We start from the raw sequence: 20,406 nt of genomic DNA on the forward strand, positions 1-20,406 counted from the left end.
TTCCGTGAGTTGTTCATTTTTTCGAATATTCGAAGAGCATCCAACCGAGCATGACCTATGGCCAGATTTAAATTTTTATTTCGATTTATTCATCTAAACATGCGGCAACATTCTTCGCGAAAATGCGCTTCAACGTTCGTTTTTGTCGAAGGAAAATTCACAACAAAATTAATTCCTTTTTTTAACCAAACCTGATCTCTTACTTTTCCATTTACAAAGTGCCTTTGTTTGACAAACGTGTACGCGCATTTGCAGTTTGCATAATTTTCGAGTTTCATTGAATGGAACATTCAAAGTAGACGAGAGGGTAAACCGTATTTCATTACGGATTCAAGGATCAAATACTATATATATATTCATTGATTGCGTTTCTTCATAAAATAATTACATTTTCACCTCGTATTTATACAACCTCCTAACACTTGACTTTTCTGTTTATGTAGATGCCTATCGACTCACTCTATCTCTCGTTTTCGTGATACAGTCTCTCTCTCTCTCTCTCTCTCTCTCTGTATCTATTTATCTTCATTCCTCCTGGATTTTCACTTTTTATTATTTCATATTCTAAGGACATTCACACTTTTAATCAGAAAAAAATAGAAAAATTTTTGCTCGTAAACACGCAATCACTACGGATACCTAAAAAAAATTGTTCGGAAAAGAAAAGAAAACAACAAGTGTTGAAAATAATAATGAGTATCACCCTGAATAAGGAACCATAAGACAATGCAGTCCAATATACAACGTCGAATTAAAAAAAAAACTTGCCACGAACGTAATTAAAAAACTGCGAGTAAGATAATGTTTTTTTATCAACGTTGAGAACGACTCGTATGAGATGTTTCGTTTGTCATAGGTTGAGAACATAAGATCCTAACAATATATACACGGTTCGTATACGCAGTGGCGTTCCGTTGACGAGATTGGACAATAAATGTATATTCAGCGCAAGAAGATCTTCAATAAATTATAAATAATAATAACAATACAATAAGATAACTACGATAGTAATTATATTAAAGTTAGGTAATCGAACTTGACGCTGTAATACTATTAGAGACGTATATAAAGTGTCCCAAAAAGGTTTTATAATCTAGAAGTAGAAGAAACGCCGGTACAAATCATTGAAAAGTAAAAACGAAAAAGGGTATATGAGAACACTTTCGGAGTTGAAGAAACCGATACTTTGCGCAGAGTAGAATTTAGCCGATCGAGATCGAGACCGATTGTGAACAAACTGTGGCCCACTCTGTGTTGTTTCTCTGTCTTTAGTCTACTTCTTTCCTTATTTTAAGTCAGTTTTCTATCCTTCTTCGTTGTTGTCGCTATTGTATTTGCGTCGCACCGATCTCGCTGATACTAGATCACTACCGACAGACATGGTTCCGCGAGGAATAAGATCATCGAAATGCAAATAGTAGCGTGTACAATGGTAATAAAAAAGTGTAGATCGATAGTTGGAGAATGTTTCCTTATGGATGAACAAGAACCGATTACGACAGACTTTGGTGTCAGAAACGCGTCGATCCACGAGGCTATAAATTGGCGGCAACGATCAAAAAGAGAGAAAAATTAGCGCGAATAAGGCACATCTACCGCGGCACAACGGCAGGATGGTTTTCTTTCCTCGTACAACACACCATTTGTAGTTTGCGAATCGGGATCATGTTCCTCGGGTGCTCGGGTATCTGCAACACGAAATCGACTGCCGATCGCAGATTCATCGAATTCGCGGATTCACGGCTTTACCGATCGAACCGCAGTAGATTCTAACGAGAAATATTCCGTAAATATGGAACTAGACGTTTTTTTCCTCTACTTTGGGTTCGCTTCGGTATTTCGTGGCGGTGGCAATGGTATCGGTGTATCCGAAACTGGAACAACGGCTGGCTGCTTCTTTGACTTCTTTCCTTTCTTGGTAGTTTTCGAGGACTGTTTCACGGTCTCACCCACCACCATTTTCTCAGAGTCGTCTGCAGGAGGTTGTTGCGCGATCGTCATCTGTTCGAGAACATTGTTATCTGACTCGAGGATGGTCGAGTCTTGGTCGGACGGTTTTTCCTCTCGAGACACGTGCGACGTTCCCGAACTCGAGTCGTTTTCAGTATTTTTCTCGTCCGGAACGTTGTCCTGCTGCTGTCTATTCCCCTCGGGAAGCGTCCTCTGATCTTCGAATTTCGGCTGTTCCGGATTCTCTTGCACTTCCATCGGAGTCTGTTCCACGATTTTCTCAATCGTTTTTTCCTCGGGCTCGTTTCCCTCCGTGACAGGGACTGCAGAGGAGATATCCATCGACTCAGCGGAAGCATGCTCACCACCGGCGTCGGCGCCGGCCGTCGAATTCAACGACCGTTGTTTCGTGTCGGGCTTCTTTTCCTCCTCTTCCTCCTTCTCAATGGTGTCCGCCGATTTATTTATGGGGGTTGAGGGACCGGGGGGCAACGGAATCGGTTCGTTGATCCGGTCTCGCTCTTCCGACTTTCGATCAACGTCCATGAATTCTGGATGGGAGGCGGGCGTTGAGATCACGGCATCGTCATCGGGCATTGGTTGCGGCGTAGTCGGCTGCGACGACGCGAGAGGAGTTTTGGACTCTAGCAAACTGATCGTTTCCTGTATGGTCTTTATCGCGTTCTTTCGAGCTTGTCTAACGTTCTCCCTGCCCTCCGTTTCGATATCGTCGAGCTTGATCAGTTCTCTAGTCAGCATTTCGTCGAGGTAAATATACTCTTTGTCTTTTCTCGAGTTGCCTTTATATTGTTTCACTTGTTCTGCAAGGGAATCGACTTCCTTCTGAACAATAGCTACCCTCTCCAAAGGATCCTTTGGTACGACGGGTTTAGCTTTCGTCGTTGGTGGTTCTTGTTCTTGTTGCTGCTGCTGCTGCTGTTGTTCCTGCGAATAGTGTGGATGTTTTTCATACGGCTGCTGTTGCTGTCGGGGATGTTTGTAGCCGTCCGTCTGTTGTTGTTTACGCAAAGGTTGCTCATAACTAGCTTGAGTCGGATAGAACGGATCCTGAAAATGCGGCGACCATTGATGGGATCTCGCGAAAGGAGACTGACCGAACGGCGCCGACCTCTGAAAATGAGGAGTCGCATGGAACTGTGTGGGGGACGGTTCCCTTCTGAATGGCTCGTCGAAGCTCCTCGGCAAAACAGGCTCGTCTCTGCCTTCAACGAAAATCGGTATGTGTCTGACATTGCTCTGCTGTTGCGACTGAGGCTGAGACTGAGGCTGAGGCTGAGACTGTGGCTGTGGCTGAGGCTGCGACTGTAGCTGAGGCTGAGGCTGCTGTGGCTGATTATGTTGGGGCGTTATATCTATTCTCGAAACATATCGTTGCCCCTGTGGCTGCGGTTGTTGCTGACAATTGTGATGACACTGTTGGGGTTGTTGCTCGCGAGATTGCTGTCTGTTTTCCGGCGGAGCGGACATGGACCGTTGACCACGGTACCCTTTGTCCGGATTCTCCATACTGTGCTGGTGTTGGCCTATATCGACGGTATTGCGAAATCCGTATTGCGGGATCTGGGTTCTCCCTGCGGGTTCCGGTTGTTCGCTGTCCAACCTATCTCGCGAAGACTTTCGATCCTGCTGATTTCGATGAAGCCGATGGTCTTGACTCCCTTCTGGTTCGCTGTGAGAGCTGACAGCACTGGCTCCGCTCGCTGCGCTGCTTCCGCTCGCCTGCGACCTCGCGTCCTCGTCCGAATACCCTTGGTAATTGTTGTTCACGGAATTTCCGGAGCCGGGGCCTCGGTTTCGATGGCGGAGCGAGCCGTGGAAGGGTATGTCGCCCCAAGCTGGACCGAGCAAGTGATCAGCGAATTCTGGATGTCGAGCGGCCAACTGATCCAGGTGAGCGCGAATGTCGCCGCGTTTACCAAATGCTTCGCCGTCGAACGGGAATCCCTGAAACATCGTCAAGTTACACTTACGTCGAGCCAGTTACACGTTGCGTCGCGCGACGAATCTCGAAAATCCGAAAAATTACAGAGAAACGCGAGCTAGCCATGCGCTAAAACTTGTTTCGATATTCAAAACTTCTGAGCAATCGGCAAGATTCAGGGAGAATCGATATTCGATGAGATTTCGAGAAAAAAATTTGGGAGATTTGGGGAGAAGGAAGAAGACCGAGCGATCAAAGATTGTTCGCTGCTTCCTAAGGAGAGTTCCGACTAGTTTTACAGCCAATGCGCGAGTGGGCGGACTTCTTGTGACGCCGTATACATATGTATTACGGGTTTCGCGTCACGAGAAAACTATATATAGGTGTCGGCGGCGCATGCACGCACTCGCGACGACACGCCTATGTATTCCCCGTTCGAGTTCACCCACGCTCGAGTAATTCGGTCGAACCGGTCGAGACTTTGCGTCCGGAAATAATAATGACAATTCAGGAGTCTGCGATTCCCCCTGAGTAAGTTCTCGGAGGTTCTCGTATCAGCTTCCGATGAAGCGCAGCCGAGTTACAAGCGATCGGATGCAGGACGAATGAGAGCGCGCGCGCGCAGGAGAAGCGTGCAGGAAGGATTTCGGCAGCGATGCATTTTATTGTGATCGAAGCGATAGCAACGGCAACACTAGCAACTGGACCCCACCTTCTTCTTGTTGTTGTTCCTTCGATAGGGACATAACGGAAATTGCTAGCATAACCGAATAAGGCTCGGATTCGAAACAAGTCGGCACCGGAGAATAAACGATGACTCGAAGCGTCGATTCGGAGAATCGAAGGCATATCTATACGCGATCTCGCGTACGTTTGCGATCAGCGCGCGTTTCGAATCGATTCGTCAACCGTTCCTGTTCGACCGTTTCAATCGCATGGTCGTGTCGCGACGCGTATTTTTGGTCCCCTGATCGGAACGCGGGACTATAATAACGTATCCAAGGAGAAATCGAGTCGAGCAAGAGGCAAAAAGTCATCGGAGCAGCTACGAACAGCCGTGAACCGAGCAAACTGGGTGAATGTCAGTCGGGATTCTTCCGGCGAAACGAGCAAATCCTCGGGGGAACTGTGTCACGGTCTTTGGAATCGGGCCTGCAAGGGGCGATCGTTGTTTATTCGTTTCCCTGTTTGTCGGCGAGTCGGTGATCCGAGGCGTCGGCGTCTACACAAGATGTCGATGATCAGAGGCGAGAGAGAAAAGGTTGCCGCATTCGAGGGCAACTGTGTCCAGGAGCAAAGAAAACTTTCCGCGCCGTCTCGTCCCATTTTCGCGGGATTAATAAGACACCCACGCGCGATATAGATCGCAACGAAGCGCGATCGTGGATTCGCTATCGTTTGCTAGGAACCGGTTTCTTTTTCATCGCGAGACCGAACGTGCGATTAGATCATTCGCAAAAATATCGCGTTATCTTTCGTCGAGGCGCGCTAACCGCGCGAATGAGTTACGAAACGACGGACCCCATTTCAACGATTCCTATTTTCCTTTTACGGGTCGGATCGATTCACGAGCGTAAAGCGAATGGTCGAACATTCGTCGTACGATTCGAATTGAAAAGATAAACGGGAGGCGTAGTTAGTAAGCCATGTAGCAGGATGCGTGTCGCACATCCCGTCGCAATCCGTAGCATCGAACCAAATACGGCTAAACGGAAGAAACAAAGCGCAAAGCTCGCGATTATGTTACCTTCGTAGATTCTTTTACTCTTTTGCTCCTTTCCTCGAGCGATCGAGGAGAGGGGAGTGTCGCGGCGAGGCGAGGCGTATTCTCCGTGGTCAGAGTTGCTGAGAAGAACCGCTTGGTTAGATTATTATTAGCGTCAACAACGCTTCTGTTTTCGAGGAACGTGCCTCTGGGTCGAGCCGAAAAATCCGTTCAGAGTATCGTCTGTATCTCCGGCGGACGTTGAAAAAAAATTTCAGCTTACCGTCGACGGACAGATATGATTACTTTTCGTTAGTTATCGAATTTTCAAGGTCGAAGACACGAGAGAAATACTTTTCACGATTAGCCAAATTCGCACCTTCTGTCCTGATAGAAAACACGTCATTCCTCAGAAATTCTATTTCGAACTTCCACGCGATCTCATGATCTCACAATCTCGGGCTTGAGTGAACGGCCGGTAAAGGAAAGACGGTCGAGTATTTTAACCTTCCGAAGAGGGTAGTTTTTAGGAAGATAGACAACGATGCCTAAATAGATGCGTACCATGATGTATTAATATCGAATAAGTATGCATGTATGTAGTTTTTTGATTGTACTTCCTCGACAAGTTCAAGAAGCGAGAACTTTGCGAACGCAACTAGAGTTTTGAGACCGATGGAACAAGGCGAAAACCAAGTAAACGCATAATTTGGAAGTAAGAAAATCTAAGATGCGTACGCGAAGGCGATAAATGTGAAGGTAATTCCTAATCTCGAAGAATCTGGAAAAGTCTGGACGCGAACGGCTGTATCGTATCGAAACGTCGTCGCGTAATCCGAGGTACACCTCCAGTGTTTGATGTCGCGTCGAGGAGGTGTTACGATTGCTGGTGCAAGCTGTCATCCGTGAACTGTGAACAGTCAACGGACAACCGTCTCCTATATCCTACGCGTGCATCTTCGGTAAAATGGATACATAACCAAATGGTCCGATCGCGATCGAAATCCGTTCGACGAAAGGCAACGACTTTCGACTTTCGATTTTTGACATTTACGTTGTGTCACGAGCAGACAACGATCGTTCGTTCTTCTGTAATTTCAAACGACTAAGAAAAACAAAAAGATATGTTGACACCACTTACACGGAACGGACGGTCCAAATCGATTGGGTCTCCGAATTCGGATGCTTTGTCCATGACGACAGACGAGTCCATTTTCTGGACAGTCTTATACGCGTCCACCTTCTCGGTTTTAATCGCACGCTCGCGAGAGGTTAGGCGCGCGTGCCGTGCCCTTTTTCGTTAGCAGCACTTTGCAGCAGATTAAGCCCCTCTGTTTAATCGGTTCAAGGAATCAATCGACAAGCTCGGTATACTATGACGTGTGGTTATCGCGAAACGCGGGTGAAAACAAACTTTTAGTTAAATGGATGCTACTCTGTCAGCACACTCTCGCGTCTCTAACAGTCTGTCAAAGATTACCGGAACATACGAGAAAGTCGTTTCGAGGGAACGCCTCTCCTTCGTCCGCCTTCTTCGTACTATCGTCTACGTGTCTCCTCCAACTGTTATCGTTATGCAAGAATGCAACAACGGCGCAAGAACGTGGTCCTGCGTCCTATTTTATCGTGTTTGTTGCTTTGCTTTCTCTCTCTCTCTCTCTCTCACTTTTTCCCCACTTGTCACGCACCCGCACCAACAAAGTTATTCGGTTGAAAGCAGACGTTTGCGATATTTGAGAACGCCGAAAATCGCGCGCATTCCTTGGAAACTCGATAGCGAAACTGTCATCGCATCGCCGGGAGCGACTTAAATATATTTCAGTGGAACGGAGACGTATCAAAGGCCACGTGACTCGATAGCCGAGAAACGCCGATCTACGCCGAGCTCGTCCGAACGAAGGTGCCAGTTCCTACTAGAACGTTCTTCCCTATTCGACTGTTTAGGAAAAGCATCTCTATAGTCTACGCGTGGTTGTATAGTCTTCATGTCCAAAGAATATACAATGGTGGGAGTGTTAGAGCGTGCGGATGTCACATATAATAACCACGACACATCGATACGTCATGATTATAATCTATATATAAGATTCGAAAGAGTCGTAACGATCGATTGTTTCGATCCGACTTTGCAGTATGTTTGTATTGCTGTACGCGGCGAAGGCAATTCGTTGCTACTTTTATCCAAAAATCTCTATCTTCACGTTTTCTTATCCGGTTTTTTTCCAGTCGATCAAGTATACGAAGTTATATTAGGCGTACCATGGACTTGTCTACATATGCCCTTTTATAGTATGCTTTTGACATCTTCTTTCGCCTATGTATGTTATCAGAAATTTAGACTGAAATGTAGACTCTGCCACACATTTGTCATCTCTCGTCTCCTTCTCTATATCATTCTCCCGTTCTCGTTTTCGTTCTTACTCTTACTCTTAACACTCCCTTCTCCTTTTAGTCGCATCGCACTTCGTTTCGTATTATCGTATAGTGCGGAACGTTTTAAGCAATAAAGTGTATAGCGCATAACAGCGAAGGAGCTATTCTTTTTATCGAACGAGTCTTTGATATTAAAGGAGAACGGAATATTATTTCTCGATAGCAATCTTGAAATTAGCAATGTTAGCTGGGATATCGAGTAGAGGCGTGTCGAGTTCGAGAATCTTACCACCTGAAATTTCACGAGCGCGATCGATAACGGTTCATTGATTGATAAGAGTTGATAGAAACGTTTGGTCGTTCGCTTCCTTAACTAACCAACTTGTGCTCGGCACGACGATCCTTCGTTGTATTTACGTCATATACGAACAAAGTACAAACTCCGCCATCGAATATTAGTCATACGATCGGATTTTGGCACGACTCCAGTTCTGTCGTTGTGAAAATATGCCTGTGGTACAGCGGCACAGGTAGCTTCGAAAACGAGATACGATGCGCGACGTTCGTTTCCTCCACTCGAGCTTCCAACGAGACGTGACGCGGAGTCCATGTTTCGTTTCTTTTCGTTACAAATCAACGAGAAACAAAATTTTCACGTTCACGGCTTGCGCGGATGCAATAACGCCGCCGTATCGATCGTATTCCAAGCGACTGTAAATGTAAACGATAATATATTCTATAATATTCTAGAGCTCGGTTGTGTCACGCAGCTATAATTAATTAGATTCGGTACCCGTCATTATTATGATTCGTGGACGAGCACCAAATTCACCAAGAACAAGATTTTGTAATTGATCTTTGATGGGACCAATTTCGAATCTCTGTTTCACGCGCACGATACTGCGAGAACGGTCGCAACAACTCGACTTGGAAAATCGGCAGAATACATACGTACGTACATACCGTTCCGGAAAAGATATCCTTGTTTAAACGACGAAGCAACAAAGTAGCGCAATAGAAGAATCGGAAAATAACTTGATCACAAAACGATACCAGTGTTTTGTTCGAGCACCGAACAGAACAGAATACCGATTATGTAATGGCTGCGTATCGTGTTTTGATACTTTCCACCTATCGGTATCCACGGATTCCATTGAAATCGAACGACAAACGTTACACCTTCGATATGTGATCGTCCGGGTTGGGTCGAAGATACATTGAGTTACAGTGAGTAGCGAGTAGACATCGACTAGAACCGAGATTCCCAGTTCCTTTCATTTCAATTTAATTTCACAGCGATGCGATTTCAGCGCGACGAAAACGGGTTCGCGCTTTTCGAGTGCTAATTACTGAATAAAAAAAGAAAATTTGAAAAATCAAGTTGCAGAGGATTCAACATTTCACATTTGGTATCGCACGGCCTATTAATATCGACCGTCGGTTAAGAAGAACGACATTTTCTATAACGATGACGAACGAACGCAAACACGACCAACGAATCGTCAAATCTCTGTGTTCACACTTGGAATCCTGATCAGCTGAACAACTAATAGAAATAGCAAGGGTACACTTACGAAGAACCGAATCAAGTTCCGCTTTCGTTGACTGCTTCCAAGCTCCGCATAAAATTGAAAATCGAGCGTGCTGGAATATTATTGTTTTGCTCGACGGGTGCGCTAAGTCAGCTTATAGCTGACGCTGACATGACACAGTAGAACGTCGCATTGAAAGTGTGTGGTCTATAAATGCGTTGCCATCTGACGGTAAAGCAAGTCAGTTTTATGTGTCTGTAATAAATTCGTACGGCGCGCAAATTCAAACGATGATACTATTAATGAATAAAAGTAATTCCCTTCAATTGATAAACGGCTGTGAGTATAACAGAAGAGTGTTGTTTCGTATAAGTGAAAACGGCATTCAGATGTGCAATTATTATTCCCATTACGATGAGGGGTAGCAGAGTGCACACTGCTCACAGAAATTTCTTCGGCAGGTATAGCGAGGGAAATTAAGCGCAGAGATTCAAGTGTACCTCGTGTTCTACGCTAACGAGTCACGATCAGGGGGACCCATTCCCACTCGAACCTCATCTTTCTCTGTGAACGACACAAGTGCGATATAATATTCGGATGCTCGAGTTCTCAGCGATTCCAAACCTCGATTTTGGTCGATATCGCTTCTCGATTTCTTTCATGGGTCTCGATCGCTCGCACGATCATCGATCGTCATTCTGCGATCGATGATCTACAGTGATCGATAGCGTAGCCAGGAGTACATAAGATTCGAGGAGGTCGATCGGCAGCCACTCGGTGAGCGTGGCAGTGTATCATGACGTCATAGGGTCTTCGGTCGCGATCCACGACGCGTTCTTACATCGTTAACAGCGATAGGATCGAAATCGGAATTGGGATGGGAATCGCGACGGATGCGTGTACGTCTGTTTCCTATAGCTGTGGTTAATTTTCCCGTCTGCTTTCGTTCTGTAGAGTTGTCTGTTATCGTTGAACAGCGAACGGCCTATGCGCGGAAGTGTGAAGGGAGCGAGACCGCTGGTGTTAGAGACACACCCCCTTATTGCGAGAATGATTTTCCAATAATCGGTATTACATTCATGATTAAGGGATCCTCGGTAGATGCATTCGTGGATTTGACGCAACAAACTCTACTGTATAATAAAAAACTTTAGAAACGATAAAAGCGATAGCGCGACATGTTACACGCGTTCATTAACGTTATCGTTTCTCAGCAGATTGTAATCGATATCCGCAATTGGGTGTGGTATGTTAAAATGTTAAAGGAAAGGGGTAAAAATGGGGGTTGATAGAAGAACGGAAGTTGAGAGTATTCATCGATGTGTCTGACGGTATCGGCAGTTCGCACCGGAACAAGGGCGCGCCTCCGTCACCGTCAGGGTTGCTGTTGCCAGGAAATTCTGGCACACGACCGAAGTCAGGTTTGACACGACCTCGTCGACGTGCCACCTTCCGCCGGTCGCCAAACTAACCAATCCTGGCGCGTGGCAGAATTTCCTGGTAACCCTGGTCACCGCAGACACCGAGGGCATGTTACATGTTCAATGGAATGGGTCGTTGTGGTTGTAAACAAGTTTCTTAATCTTCGCGACATGACTCACGGTGAAATTAGGATGCACCGCACAGAGAGCAGCGAATCTCTGTGACGTGCTTTCTGGTCGCCTATTCAAAACTCTGCTCTTCCACTTGTGCCTGATACAGTCATTCGTCAATGTCTACGTTCTACGAATCAAAGCAACTGATTCTCAACAATTCTACGAAACAAACAGCAAGCAAAAGCCAAAAATGTATGCAGAGCCCCAACGATCGATCGATTCGACGGAAGTACTTGGATATCATCGGCTACTATTCTTCTTTCCTTTCCCGCGAGCTAAACTAAAGCGAGATACGTATATAATAGGTACGTGGCATCGTTAAAAGCTTTCAAATTTCTATCGTCGTGACGGCCCCCGAAATATTACTCCTTCCACCGATCGTTCTGGATCAATGTTCTCGCTCTGGAATGGAGTCAATGGTATCAATGGCGGCTATTTTGAGAGGTCTCTTGGCGTCAGTGTCGGTCCCGGCGTCGGCGTCGTTAAAAACGTCCCTACGTGGTCGTAGACACGGTCGAAGCTTGCTCAGAGATCGTTAAAATTCTCTTGCCTCGAACTACAACGGGCAAACCCAACCCCAACATATCGATTTTCGCCTTCATCTTTGGTCATCGGTTATCCGGTAGACATTATCATAGTATACGTACTTCGTTTTCAATATTTTTCTTTGACCTATGAGATTTCACAGTTATCTTTTCAGTGTATTTTTTCATTCAGTGAATAAGGCTCTCCCTCTCTCTCTCTCTCTCAACTCCAACTCCAGATAGAATTTACAAATGATAAATATCCACTTTTGAGCAAATATTGATTCCAATGAACCGTTCAACCTTAACCCCACTCTCAATCCCAATGCTATCGTACAGCCCTATCGAACGAAAGAGGGTAACAACGTTTCGGTTCAGGGATTCGTACAGGCTCGATGAGTCAAATGCATCAAGTTAAATCGCAAAGTTCCGAATCTCTTTGTTAAATGAAATGCAAAGTTTCTCATTGTACGATGGGCTCAATCGTACTATACAGAATCGACCTTGCCGCGTCAACTATGCACATTAAATTTGCATACCTGTTAATCGTAGCGAAGAAAACAGGAACACTTGCAGTTACTTACAATATCCTTCGATTCATTCGTTTATCTATTTTTTCCTACCAGTGGATTCAATTTCCTAATTAAATAGTTTCAAAATAGTTCGCGTTCAGCTTACGCGACTTAGCTGAAACGTCTTGTGAACGGAAACCCTGCATCGACCCTGAATCGACCTTGTACCTATACTCGTACGCTCTTTATTTATCCCCATAGGTCTATAAATCGAGTCGCCTCGACTCGCACGGTTATCTGCAATCTTTTTGTATATTGTCTAAAGAGATATACTTCTCAAGAACGTGGTTTTCATCGATTACATCGCAAATCAAATTAGAAATCCACTATAACGACATTCAGTGTCATCAATCGCGTGAAATTGCCAAACAAAAGATAAAATTCCTTATGATCGGAGACAGCAAAACGTATCAATATCGTATTGGAGTGGTCGGTAAATAACATAAAACTAATTGGCAAAAGATGGCGCGCGAGTACGTTAACAAAGCTTGTTTACAATAAGGTACATAGACGCGTAAGGTCAGCAGAGGGTTCGAGTTGAACAGCAAAACGGACCGTTGAACTTTTCATCGTAGATTCGTTTGCTCGAGCCTTTAATGTTTCCAAGTGACTGAATTACAAGGCTAACAATTACGATAATTTAATGGGAGATTTTAACGACATCGGTGCGACAACGACGGCTTGAACGTCTCAAGACAGAGAGACATTCCGCTACGATAAAATAGTTTTGTATAAATAAGAATTTACTAGGAAACGTAAATGAGCACTTTATTCGCGCGAGTGTAATTATTTTGCTCTGTGTGTCTTGAACATATTCGAGATTGCGACGAGAATAACCGGTAACGGTAACCAGAGGAAACTAAATACACGCGGGTAAAACCGTACGGTACCGAAATTGGGCCATCCTATAAATGTGAGATTGCCAGTACTTGTAAATACACGGTCCAACAGTTATTTAAAAAGAGAATAGAAAAGTAGAGGAGAAAAGGAAAAAAGCTCGTCACCGAACTTAACGAATTTTTACGCTGTTGGACAAAGTTTTAGAAAAAGTGCATACGGAGCACTACTCAATCCTTTCCACCGTTACTAAGATAGTTGATAAAGCGTTAATGTCGTGCGTCGACAATGAGTACCTATTTAGCGAGAACGAAACTAGATAAATGGAAAGTAAAAGTTCTTATTATATTATAAGGATACAGGATGCGTTCAACTCACTCTCGGGAAAACTGTGTGTCGTTCGAACGGATCTCGTCCAGTAGGTCTGCTGCTGCCACTCGGCTCAAAAAACGATTTGCTGTCTTCGTCAAATTTCTGCTTGATTTCTTGCAGAAGTTCGTCGCTCGATCTGCCGCGCAGTTTATCGCCGAATTTTGGCTTATCACGAAAATAGAAAGCCATTTTGTAGAGTACACACGCACAATTGTTTCATGCAAGCTTCAAGTACTCTAGTTGCCGGTTCTCACAATCAGACGGACACGCACCGAAATATTTAGTTTCGAAAAATATTCGATAACATCGAACACGTGTCTATACGCAAATAGGTCCAAGTATCGCGTGCGACTAAAGACTGAAATCAACTGAAACTGAAACTGAAACTGAAACAGAAACAGAAACAGAGAACAGAGTAACAGACTGAAAGCCGCGTTGAATCGTCGAATTGAACGCGTTGAATTGAACCACGGTCAAATCAACGCAACGATCAGACCATCGAGAATCGAGAATCACGCATGCACTCTGCTTTTCACAATGATTGGTCCGTTCTATATTCTCGACCAATCACGTTGTGGAACACTCGCCGATTAATCGCGAACTACGACTCACATGCATGCACACATATATACGCTACAGAATCTTGATACGAGTTCAGATGCGCGCAATTCTAGTCTTCTTGCAATCTAAATTTAATCGGTGGCTATTTAAGTTTTGCAGTTTTTTTATTTATATAGCTGCACAGAACGGTCCGTGTAATACTTTCATTTATTGCAACACAATCGAATGTTCCTGCAAGCGAATTACGTTTTGACTTATGTAACGATTTAGAAACTGACGATATGATTTGCTCTATTCAAATGGTGTGTGAAAATATTATTGTTTCATATTTGTCGGCTAATCGTCACTGGCATATATCTATTACAATCTAGAATTTAAAAGCTACATATTATACAATATAGAACTGTTGATCTTAATTTTCGTTGATACTACAATGAAAAACATTTATCAATTTACAGTGTTAATAGTATCTCGAAACTTGACTTGATCATGTTATTTTTTAATCACTTATTTAATTCATATAATATTTTCATTTATCGTAACTACTTAATCTATCTGTAATTAGTCGCTGTTGTATGTTTTTTTAACAGCTCCTTATTCAATATTTATATGACATAATAACTTCTCTTATAAATCATCATCTTCCTCTCCCTCTCTCTCTCTCGCAGCTTCACCTATATTTAAATAAACGTGACTATTTTTAATTAGAAAAACTTTACTTTTGTATGTTCAAGTTCTTAGGTTAATGACAAACACTATAATCAATCTGCAAAGTTTCTATTTTAAGAGAAGGTATTATTTGAAATCTGTTGTAGCGAGAAGAAAACATATGAGAACACACGATGATTTTTTCGGTATTATTAATAATTTTAATTCTGATTTGACTGGAAGGTGAGGAGAAAAAAAGGGGCCAGTTTAAAATAAGGAAACTGAGTAGGAACTGACAACATAGAAAAATTTAATTGCTGATCTACATATATATAAATTTTTACAACTGCCGGTTGTAGTATTGAAAATAAGATCGATAATCTAGTTGTTAATAATGTAATGCATTAAGAATAAAGTTACAATTTAAGTGCACTCAAAAAGAATAGTATATTTATATATCTTTTTTTCTACGAAATATTATTGTTTTTTAAGTTAAATCTTTCCTTTATCAAGACTTTTGTTTGTTTAAAAATATACAAAGGCTATCAAATGTCTTGACATTTCTTGTTATGTAAAGAGTACTGTGCACTAAATTATTTCAGCTAATCGCGTCTATGTACACAATAAACGGTATTTTTGTACATCGAATTAATTGTATATCTTATAATGATCGTTCTATTCTCTTTACAATTCCCATCATACACTTGTAGAGTGTTGAATGTAGAGTATACGACTTGAGATAAAATTAGTGGTCGAGATCGTGAAGAACGAATTAAAACAGACTGATTTAAAGGTAATGTATAAATGAAAAACTGCATATAGCATTTATATACACACGCCTGTTGCAGCACGTTCTTTTCTCAATCAGTAACAATCCATCGAAATTACGTCTTCCTGCTGATATATCGTCAATATGTCGTCTAACATAGATTCAAAGCTGGTAGTGTACGTAGTCAACCATCGATGTTTTTCTTCGATGATAGCATCGATGTTTGAATTAAAAATCGTTTGCAGAAAACTTTTCCTGGACACGCAAGAAATAAACTGGAATGTTTTTTCCTCGTTCGTACTTTGCGGTTCACTATTTTCGTCCATTTTCATCGAATTTTTATAAATAGATGCTAACAGATTCGTGTCATTAGCATCGACAATTTCGTCAATAACATTAGTGGAATTACAGAACCTGTTCTCAGAATTTGAATTTGCAATCTTGTTTACGTCGGGTTTAACATAAGAAGAATCTAATGTAGCACAGTCTTTAGGTGAAAGCACTTCTGGTAAAGGTTCGTTCAGTTTGTACTTTAAAAGGAATGTCTTCAATTTAGTTATTATAGCTGCCGATGTCTTGCAAACTTCAAAGTCACTGTCATTCTCTAAAGTAATCAAAAGAACCTGCAATTTTCAGTAAACATTATGTCTATAAAATATTTGAACCGTTTACAATGTTTGATGAATCATAAAGTTGCCTTACCCCTAAACAATTTTGCTTTGCTAATTCATCTAAGGCTTTGTTGAGTCTTCGTTTTATTTCAGTATCATTTAACGACACAATTTTTCTATGTTCTTTAGAGAATGTTACTGTCGGAAAATGACCATCGAGCACCCCTTGATCGGACAGGTGTGACTTTATAAAATATCCCCAAAATTCGAGGGCGCTTGTCTTTACTTCCCAATGAAGGTCAAGGACAGCGGCTGTTGACATTGATCGTGTCATAGAATCAATGACATCTTTCCTGAATGAAAAGAAAACCGAATTGCATTTTACATAACTGTAATGAACACGATCTGTCAGTTCTATTCCATAACACTTACGGCCATTTATAGTTGACATATAATTCCTTAATTAATATCACAGCTTCCTTCCTGACTATAGCTTCGCTTTCATTTTTAAGTAAGTCTATTGCATGTTTCTGAAAGATAAAGCAAACAATATATTTGAGTGTGCATTTATTAATACTTATGGACTTGTTACAAATCGTACCAATAGATTGAGTTGTGACAATTGTTCTTCCCACAGTTTATGTATTCGAACGGTAGTAGAGATGAACGATAAAGCAGATGCTCGAACGTAACTCTCGCTGTCTGTTTTAGCAATATCGAGTCCCACTTGTAGAAACTTATTAGCTAATAAAAAGTCTTGAAACGCTGGATATTCTGTAGACACGTGTTATGATTGTACTGAACGGTAATGTACGCTATCAACAAATATATATATATATATATGTATGTATATATGTACATATATACATACTGCATTCCGAAATTACAGCAATAGTGGTCAAAACTTCTAATACACTGTCCCTTACTTCCCAGTTAACGTCATGTAATCTTTTGAAAAGAGTTGGTCCTATTTCATTCATATGGCTGTCTGCTTCAACAAGCAGTGCTAAATTAGGGGGCATAAAGTTTTGAATTGCCAATTTGCATACTTTTAATGCTTTCACAGAGATCTGAAGGTAAAGTTTAAAGATATTATTGTGAAGACACAAAAATCGTGGAAATTGTATAAAACACATACCACAGGTGTAATTCCTGAATGATTTAAAATTTCTTGTGCAAGGGATAACAAGCATATAGTTTCCACGCATTCTCGCCATTTCAACTTGAATTTTTCTGTCATCACCGCCAAACCATTGAGAAGCGACGCTAACAATGTTGGATGATCAACTATAGGATTTCCATCCAAAGGAGATACAAGCATGGTTTTCTTTGAACCATTTTGTGAATTTGCCATACTATTTGCTTCTATGTTATCTAGTTCATTGCAAACATCTGGCACAAAATTCTTCAGTACATGGCACAATGTTTGAAATGTGATCACCGCAATATCCTGTTTTAGTATTAGTTACGATAGTAAACAACTACTTTATATTTAAATATTAACATAATTTTGTAATATACAATGTGCTTACCCTATCCATGATGTCTGTTATTTCTAGTATTATATCAATAGATACTTTACAAATATGTGTCAAAGGTAATTCATTCTTATATACAGTGTCCCTTATATTATATGCCAGTCTCTGTACTGCTGTACACGTCACATCGCACAATTTATTTATATACATGTCAAATAAATCATAAGACATATACGTTTGTTTCACACATACTGCCAAAGGTATGATCTGTTAACATAAGTGATATGTTGCAATTATTTGTTAACAATCAGACAAACTGTAACAAAGAGAATGCTTACCATTATGGTTATAAACTGATGTTCAAACTTGTGTTGCTGCGGCATAACAAATTCACGCAACGATTGAAGTTTTTTCCAGTAAATCATTAAAAACTTGTTTGTTTTCACGATCTCTGTAATATACCTTTTCGATAGTAACATCATAGACGTGTAACACATATCGTAACAAAACTTTTGGGTTATTTCGGCATCAATTGTTTCTTGTCCTTCTCTCAGAGCACGTTTCAATGGAATGAATAAACAAAGAATTAACAGCTTATGTACGTGGGACAAAAATTTTGTACTGATACAAGCTTCAAAGAGAGCTTTTACTCTTGTGTCTAAATTAATAACTTCTTGACATAATTCAGGTATGGTGTTATCCATGTTTGCAAATAATGTGTTTTCAACGAGATTAGTTAATAAATCTAACGTAGTACACAATAGCTTATTCTGCTCTAAATAATTGTCTTCCAACTTCTGCCACACCTGCGATTCAAAACTGTTGGTCATTAATGGTGCTGCAATCACCTTAATAACATCCTTGCAAAAAGCAACATTGTGTTGTTCATTTAGAAGTAAAAAACACAAAAGTTTTTGGCTTTCGCGTGTGACATACATAGTATGATTCCAATGTGCATATTTTACAACATCTTTCCAAACATCTATAAAGTAAACACAATTGTTCCTAGTATCATCCTTATTGATATTATTTTATTAATATAGTTACAGGTATTAGAATTGTTTCGATTACCAGAATCTATAACCCATTGTCTGCCACTTCGATGTTGGATCAAGTCTAATAGCATTGTAATGTAAGCCATTTTAATGGAAGATGCTACATTGTTTTGTCGAAATTCAAATATATTGCATAACCGATTGTATACATTTTGAGACTTCCAGTAATGAAAATGTATCTCGTTACGAGATATAAGGCCCACAAGTTTTAAAGTAAATACACTTATAGGCTGTGAAGGCTTCCCACTCGTGCTCCAAATATCTAGCGATTTCAAAACCCAATTTTGTAATGACACACAATGTTCATCTGTAACAGCTGAAATTAAAGATTTGTATAGAGTGTATTATTAAGATTGAACATTTAGTACATGTAAGGATAAAACAGAAAACAGGTTAAGAAATATACTATGTACATTTATCATTCTTACTCACGCTCATTTATGGTCTGAGAAATATGGGTTAACAAAAGATCGAGATAACTAGTAGATACAATATTACAATCAGGACGCAACAGAAACAACTCCAAAACTTCGGATAATTTGTTGCCGATGTTTAACGATGCCATTGTATCTTCATATAAAATTTTTTAATAATTGTGCGAAAACACAGCGAACAGTGCGTTAATAATTTTAGAGCATGTTATGCACACAATGATTCTTGCCGAACGTATCATATACATGGGTACATATGTAGTCATATGTTCCACAAATATGTAGTATACATAGCGACAAAAATTATTCGGTTACATGCATACTGCCCAAAGCTGTACAGTTTTTCAGGGGGCTGTACATACCGTACTCGACTTATGGGCATTTGTGGGGCAGTGCTTCCACTGCCACCTATAACAAAGACAATCTTTTGACAAACTAAGATTCAATATGACTACCAAGCTACTTATCGACATCCGATAATGAACAGTAGTCGGACAATCTTAGGGCTTGGACCGTATATGTACGCATGCACGTGCATGGTAGAAATTTCAGAATTATGATTAACATAATGTTCACGAGGTAGACGCTCCTCGCCCTTGTAGGGGACTTGAACGCATGCGTTACTTAATCCTATTCCTTCAATTACTTATTTCTCTGAGGATCCTGTGCAGAGCCACTTAGAAATGTTAATTATGCTAACGTTCGGCAATTAATAAATAAATCAAGGCCATAAAATTGTTTTAAAGAATCCGTAATACCAACAACGATAACAACGTAAAATACAATTAATTAAGGTAATAGTTAAGGAAACTTGAAGAGCAAATATTAATTATTAACTTTACGATATTATAATTTGTTTCTTTTTTTTCTTTATTCAGGAGAAATAAAAGCCAAAGCATTCGCACAGTGTGCTCGTAAATACAAAATTTCCTTTTTTCAATAGATCGTTTCAGTTCAGCGTTTCAAGCGTCAAACTAAAGGGTATTCATACATATGCACTGTCCTATTCTTCTGACATTGATAATTTACCCCTTGCGTTTAGAATTAGTGTCAAGGAAAAATGAGAGGCGAACTGTAAACGGCGTAATGTATTTTCTCATTCAATATATTTACCTTTTGTTATCGCACAACGAACAATCGTCACGTAACTGCCGTATCGATTAGAGTTTGATCAATGTAACATTGTGATCGATAACGAACTAGGTATCGATAACTACACGCGTTTGTACGTTTGCAACGTATAAAATATCGGAATAGTCAAGAACGTGGTATGTACGTGTCTATTGTAAAACCACCGACCATGAGCACGTACTCGCAGTTTAAAATTTAACGAGCTAAACAGTTTACGGCAACTTTAGAATTTTCCTGAACAACTCGTGCGTTGTATCTTGTTCCGGCTGACTATTGTAATTTAATTTACTGGCTGTTTCGTAATCTTCTGTGGAAAAGCA

At 41.2% G+C, this 20,406-nt stretch overlaps 2 protein-coding genes across 4 annotated transcripts; both read right to left on the reverse strand.

Annotated features, from left to right (window-relative positions):
• Nucleotides 1-342: 342 nt before the first annotated feature.
• On the reverse strand, nucleotides 343-13,807 carry Stv (BAG domain-containing protein starvin). Of its 3 annotated transcripts, none has more exons than XM_078178627.1 (2): nucleotides 13,409-13,807; nucleotides 343-3,915 (listed from the first exon to the last, which is right to left on the reverse strand). In XM_078178627.1, exons 1-2 carry the CDS (start codon nucleotides 13,589-13,591, stop codon nucleotides 1,816-1,818), a joined length of 2,283 nt encoding a protein of 760 aa, XP_078034753.1. In that variant the 5' UTR covers nucleotides 13,592-13,807; the 3' UTR covers nucleotides 343-1,815. The 3 variants fall into 3 exon arrangements, 2 of the variants coding, with proteins under 2 accessions (XP_078034753.1, XP_078034754.1); XM_078178628.1 differs by lacking the exon at nucleotides 13,409-13,807 and adding an exon at nucleotides 6,739-8,810; XR_013493883.1 differs by lacking the exon at nucleotides 13,409-13,807 and adding an exon at nucleotides 7,078-8,891 and having other exon boundaries at nucleotides 3,793-3,915.
• A 1,090-nt stretch (nucleotides 13,808-14,897) lies between these two features.
• LOC144469138 (integrator complex assembly factor Brat1) lies at nucleotides 14,898-19,282 on the reverse strand. The gene is made up of 10 exons (XM_078179083.1): nucleotides 18,957-19,282; nucleotides 18,541-18,840; nucleotides 17,808-18,451; nucleotides 17,524-17,736; nucleotides 17,130-17,441; nucleotides 16,863-17,061; nucleotides 16,593-16,765; nucleotides 16,424-16,521; nucleotides 16,083-16,344; nucleotides 14,898-16,003 (listed from the first exon to the last, which is right to left on the reverse strand). The coding sequence occupies exons 1-10, from the start codon at nucleotides 19,087-19,089 to the stop codon at nucleotides 15,476-15,478; spliced, it is 2,862 nt and encodes a 953-aa protein (XP_078035209.1). The 5' UTR covers nucleotides 19,090-19,282; the 3' UTR covers nucleotides 14,898-15,475.
• Between the last annotated feature and the right edge of the window lie 1,124 nt (nucleotides 19,283-20,406).

The sequence above is a fragment of the Augochlora pura genome, chromosome 4 (genome assembly GCF_028453695.1).
Source record: "Augochlora pura isolate Apur16 chromosome 4, APUR_v2.2.1, whole genome shotgun sequence".
Classification (NCBI taxonomy): domain Eukaryota; kingdom Metazoa; phylum Arthropoda; class Insecta; order Hymenoptera; family Halictidae; genus Augochlora; species Augochlora pura.

Excerpts from the sequence above, each read along its gene's own strand:
- Stv (XM_078178627.1), bottom strand. The coding sequence starts at position 13,591 with ATGGCTTTCTATTTTCGTGATAAGCCAAAATTCGGCGATAAACTGCGC. Across the intron at positions 3,916-13,408 it reads GACACACAGTTTTCCCGAGA|GGATTCCCGTTCGACGGCGA; the intron begins GTGAGTTGAACG and ends ACGATGTTTCAG.
- LOC144469138 (XM_078179083.1), bottom strand. The coding sequence starts at position 19,089 with ATGGCATCGTTAAACATCGGCAACAAATTATCCGAAGTTTTGGAGTTG. Across the intron at positions 17,442-17,523 it reads TAACAGACATCATGGATAGG|GATATTGCGGTGATCACATT; the intron begins GTAAGCACATTG and ends ATACTAAAACAG. Across the intron at positions 16,004-16,082 it reads CAAAGCAAAATTGTTTAGGG|GTTCTTTTGATTACTTTAGA; the intron begins GTAAGGCAACTT and ends TGAAAATTGCAG.